General features: G+C 25.5%; 1 protein-coding gene across 1 annotated transcript; it reads left to right on the top strand.

The window, feature by feature from the left end:
- Window positions 1–1781: 1781 nt before the first annotated feature.
- LOC124930680 lies at window positions 1782–5244 on the top strand. Its single transcript, XM_047471014.1, has 4 exons — window positions 1782–1916; window positions 3019–3175; window positions 3261–3551; window positions 4502–5244. The coding sequence occupies exons 2-4, from the start codon at window positions 3041–3043 to the stop codon at window positions 5069–5071; spliced, it is 996 nt and encodes a 331-aa protein (XP_047326970.1). The 5' UTR covers window positions 1782–1916; window positions 3019–3040; the 3' UTR covers window positions 5072–5244.
- The last annotated feature ends 342 nt before the right edge of the window (window positions 5245–5586 follow it).

The following is a 5586-nucleotide window of genomic DNA, read 5'->3' as shown; positions in this document are numbered from 1 at the left end:
AAGAGAAATCATATATATTTTAATATTATAATTATTTAATAATAAATATTTATTCTATAAAGTTTATAAAAAACAATTAATAAAAAATTACTCAAAATTTTAAAATTAATATATTAAGATATCCAAAATATTTTTTATATTATTAATTTTATTTATTCTAAAATAAATTAATATTAATATTATTAAATATGTATATTGTTTTAATAATTAATATTGTAATAAATAATTATAAATAAATATATAAAATAAAATACAATTTTAAATATTTTTTCATAAAATATTAAATAATATTGTTCTATAAATATAAAATAATAAATTATATTATTTTATTTAAAATTATATAAAAATAATATTTTTTAAATAAAAATCTGATTGTTTAAATTAATTAAATCTGTAAATTTATTTATAATTATTTATTTCATTATATATTATTATATTTATTTATAATTATAATAATTCCTAAAATAAATTAAATTATAAATTTGTTAAATTTGTTAAATTAATTATATTATTAATATTATGATTTATAAATATTATATTTAAATTAATTTAATAAAAAAAATTATTAAATTTTATATTCAAATTAAAAAATAATTAAATATTATTTAATTTTAAATCGGAATTCGGATGATAGATTTTGTTTCTAAAGTAATCCATCTAAATTAATTTTTTATTATATATTCAACAATAATTTAAAAAATAAAAATCATATTTAAAATAGTTTTTTAGTTTTAACTATATATTTGAATTTGTGATATTAATAATTTTATTAAATATAATTAAGTTATTATTTTTAATTAAAAATTGTTTTAATTTTTATTTATTATTATAAAAACTAATATTAAATTAGATTATTATTTGTATTATATATATATATATTTATTTAAAATTATATTTTTAATATAAAAATTAATTAATTAAAGTTTTTAATTATTTTAAAAAATTTTGTTTAATTTTTGAAACTTATAAAATCTGTAAATTTATTTATTTGTAATTATTTTTATTTAATTTTATTATATATATATTATTATATTTATTTATCATTATTTAATTTCAATAAAACTGCTTAAACTAATTATTATATATATTTATTATTATTTCATTTTATATTTATTATTATTATAATTATATATATATTATTAATATATATATATATATATTATATTTTTGATTAATAAATTTTATTAAATTTTATATTAAAAATAAAAATATAATTTAATCTATATATATTTTAAAATAATTATATTAATAATTAGAATTAGAATTTTATATTAGAGTTAGAATTTTATATATAAATATATGATTTTTTGATATAAAAATAAATTTAATGAGATTTAAAAATTACATATAATTTTAATTTATTTTTTGTAATGTCTAAAAAAATTATTATATATTTTATAGTATTTTTAAACATGTAGTATTAATTAAATAACTAGTTATATGTTATAAAATTAACATTGAATCAATAATTTATTATATAAATACTATGTATAATTATTGATTTAAAAATATATTATATACTACAATTAAATTATTATATGATTATACACTAATTATTTATACATATTAAATTATAATTTATAATAAATTAAAATTATTAAATAATTATATAATATTTATATATATTAATCTGTTCGAATAAAATTAAAAAAACAATTTTTTTCATATATGTATATGTATATATTTTAATATATTATTAATTTACTCACTAGTCTAATTTTAATTAAAATAAATATTATTTTACATTAAATTTAAAAAAAATATCTTGAAGAAGGCAATTAGTTGAACAAACATTTCTGACTTGCTTCCGGTACATTTGCATCTTCTCCTTTTTATTGTGTCGTCCACACGTCTGTCAACTATCCAAAACTTTGGTATCTCCGGCGATTTCTTTGTATACGGCTGTTGTTTCCGATGTACGTTTTCCTTTCCATCTGATTCCTTAGTTTCTTCCATTTCTATTGCTGCAAAGGGCGCGCTTGTGTTTGTGTATATCTTGATATGTTTATCTATGATTTCGGCTTAGTTATCTTGCTTGATACGAAATTGTGTGTTGTTGTTCACTTTGATTCTCCATTTTCCCGTATCTTGTGTGGTCTGCGTTGTTTTTCATATGTGCGATTGTTTTCGTAAGGATGTATAGTTTTCTGCTGAGCGTGATTAATCATAGACAGAATCAGACCAAATTGTAGCCGATGATGTATGATTGGACATGGTATTGAATCCTTGAATCAATTTATTTTTTATAAATCGTTCCATTTTCTGAATTCTTTTCAATTTTTCACCTGCATACTTGTTTGTTAATCTTGCTTGGTGTTTGAAGGCACCAACTCAATTGTATTGAGTTTTTTATGAATCAAATCCTTGAAATTGTGAATCTATTGTCTCCTATCAATGAACATTCAATTCCTTGAGTTATTCTACCTATATAGTAGACTCCTTTGACCTAAGGTTCACAAATTCAAGCCATATCAAATATTCGATCCATAAGAACGACTTGACCTAAGGTTTCTGAAAGCCTCATTTGACAAAACCTTCTCCACCACCATTGGTCATCTTAGATTATGATGAATTGAGCTGTTCGTTTTGCTTAATAAGAACTCAAGCATTTCATTTATTTGTTGTCTGTAAAGTGGACATATATCTGGTTGCTTTGTTAACCACCCATCTCCCCAAAGTTAACAAAGTCTTATACTCTTTACAAGAATTTTCTTCTTATAAATGCCCATTGCTGAGAATCCTTAATAATTCCAGTTTATTTTTCTCTAGTTGGACATTTGGAGATAGTTAGTCTTGCCACTTCAATACAGTTTTTAATGGGTTTTCTTGCTATCTCAAGGGATTTTATTATGCTGTAGTTACTATCTTATATGATGTTGGAAGAAGCTAAGCCCATATTTTCAGGCACAGCTAGTTGCTGAGATGGTTAACTAGATACTTAGTTTTTTTAATGGTTTACTTTATAATTCAATTGTTTAATTCTGTGGAATTTTCTAATCTAAAATTTATTTTCTCTAGTTGATTTATTGGGGAAGAAGTAATGGAATTCCTATTCAAGGGAACGAATGAAGATGCATCTGAGTGTCCGTTTAATGCGCAAGACATACAAAGATGCCCATTCTTGAGGAACGTTAATAAACCAACTAGCTTCTCTTTGTCTAACTTCTCTAATCCAGTAAGTAGAAGAGAACATAATTGCTTTATTGAATAAGATAAAAAGCTTATTTACAAAGTTTTTATCATCTTTCTTGTGTCTCCAGGCTAGGGGAGGCAAAGGTCCAATATTTGAGGATGGAGACAACTTTGATTTTGCCTTTAAGCTCTTTCATGGAAAGAATGGAGTCGTTCCACTCTCAGGAAATACTCCATCTCATGAAGTAATGAAACCTGAACCTACTACTCCTCAATTCAACCCTCTGGCTGCAAAAGCTGCAACTATCAGTCTATCTTCATTTGGGCCAGGGGGACCATTCAGCTTTGATTCCTTCTCCAAAAACTGGAAGAATGAAAAAAAGAGATCTGATTCAGCAAAAGAGAGAAAACCAGCTCAGGTAATTTTTTATCATTTAACTTCTAAGTAATTAATTAATCATGCACTTGAAAATTGCAGGACTTTTGAAGTTTTAAAATTGGGAAGGTTTGTTTTGCTTCGAAAGCAAAACCAACCTTTCATGCAAAATCACAAACTAAAACTAAGTTCTTGTTTGATAGGTATTATTTGTATAACCATGTGGTTATTTTCAGACAACCCCGTTTGATGTAGGTTATCAGAAGTTCGTTTACTTCCTCGCACAAGTTTAGAAAGCAAAACGAACGTTTCAAGCAAAATTCACGAACTAAACTATAAGGCCTTGTGTGATATGGGGCTATTTGAGTAAAATGATTTTAGGAAAGACATGTAAACTATTTATAACTGTAAAGAAGTTTGTTTTTCCTCCTAGCACAAGTTTAGAAAGCAAAAAAACCTTTTATGCAAATTCACAAACTAAACTAAGCCCGCGTTTGATATGGGGTTAATTGAATAATGAGGTAGTTATTTTCAAATAACCCAGTTTGATGTAGGTTATGGAAATCAAGTTATTTGGAGTTATTGGAGTAAAATGACATTAGGAGCTTGTTTGATCTTGGGTTATTTGGATTATTTTCAAATAATCTTCCATCACATTACATATCCTTCCAATAATCCAATTACTTTACCCAATTTAAATTTTAAGTACAGAAGAATATTTTAATAATTTAACCCAAATAAACCACTTGTTCATCCAATAAAATTTTGAATTCATAACCCATATTTCTTTTTTCAGTGAACCCAATTTATAATTTTAAAAGTAGAGGGTAATTTGATGGATTAGAGTTTTGATTGGACAGCGGGTTATTTGAGCCCTTGTTCAATGTATCCCTATATTAGTTGATAATTTGAATAATGTGATTGATGAGTAGACAATTGATTTGTGAGTTAGTTGAATATAACTAAGTGGTTATTTCTTAATAATTTTGTTAGGAAGAGTACTCTAAACACGAAGCAAATGGGAACGAGTGGTTAGAAACAGGGAATTGTCCAATAGCCAAGTCATACAGAGCCATTAGCGGGGTTCTACCCCAAATCGCATCAGTTCTCCAGCCACCACCCGGTTTAAAGCTCAAATGCCCTCCAGCAATCGTAGCTGCCCGGGCTGCCCTATCGAAAACAGCATTTGCCAAGAATCTCCGCCCACAGCCCCTTCCGACGAAAGTTCTTGTCATAGGAGTTATGGGCATGGCTGCAAACATTCCCTTGGGAATTTGGAGAGAACACACAAAAAAATTCTCGGTTTCTTGGTTTGCAGCTGTTCATGCTGCAGTCCCATTTATAGCGATTTTGAGGAAATCTGTTTTGATGCCGAAGTATGCTATGGTAATGACAATTGCAGCTTCGATCCTCGGGCAGGTGATTGGTTCTAGGGCAGAACGAATTCGGCTTAGCCGAAAAGCAGCCACTAATGATGATGGATTTTGTGCTGGTCAGTGTAGTAAAGAAGAAGGGAAGTCTTTGGCCAGTCCAGGCCAACTTCAAATTTGTGCTTCTGACTGAAGTAAAATTACAGGCGGTAACTTTTTTGTTACAGGAAGTTGAGAAAATGTGTGATTTTGAAATTTGAATTTCATTTGGTGCAAGTAAAAAAAGTTGATATAGTTTAGTTGTATGTCAATCTAAACAACTTAATTAAAGTGGTGTCTAAATATGTGGATTTTAATTTTATTTTACTAAGTTTTAAATCTAATTATAAATATATAAATTATTATTATTATTTTTGATTTATAAACAATATTTATATATTGAAAATGTATATTACAAAGGATAAAATGAAATATATATATATATATATATTTACCTTTTACAGTTTCTCTGATAGACTTTGTAATAGGAGCAAAGCATTGATGAAAATCAAATTCCATCATTTTTGCTTATACCCTTAATTTCTCAACTAATCTTGATTTACATTTATTTAAACTTTTCATGATGATTAAATTCTGATTTAAAAATCCATCTAGAACCAATTATTTTCAATCCATTTGGCAAAACTGGCAATATCACATTTCATTGAT

This window comes from Impatiens glandulifera, chromosome 3 (assembly GCF_907164915.1).
Source record: "Impatiens glandulifera chromosome 3, dImpGla2.1, whole genome shotgun sequence".
NCBI lineage: Eukaryota > Viridiplantae > Streptophyta > Magnoliopsida > Ericales > Balsaminaceae > Impatiens > Impatiens glandulifera.
The sequence above is the reverse complement of the archived record's forward strand: the minus strand, read 5'-3'. Positions and strand labels throughout refer to the sequence as shown.

Coding starts and splice junctions, on each gene's coding strand:
- LOC124930680 (XM_047471014.1), top strand. CDS start 3,041: ATGGAATTCCTATTCAAGGGAACGAATGAAGATGCATCTGAGTGTCCG. Junction 3,176..3,260: donor TGTCTAACTTCTCTAATCCA/GTAAGTAGAAGA, acceptor TTGTGTCTCCAG/GCTAGGGGAGGCAAAGGTCC. Junction 3,552..4,501: donor AAGAGAGAAAACCAGCTCAG/GTAATTTTTTAT, acceptor TAATTTTGTTAG/GAAGAGTACTCTAAACACGA.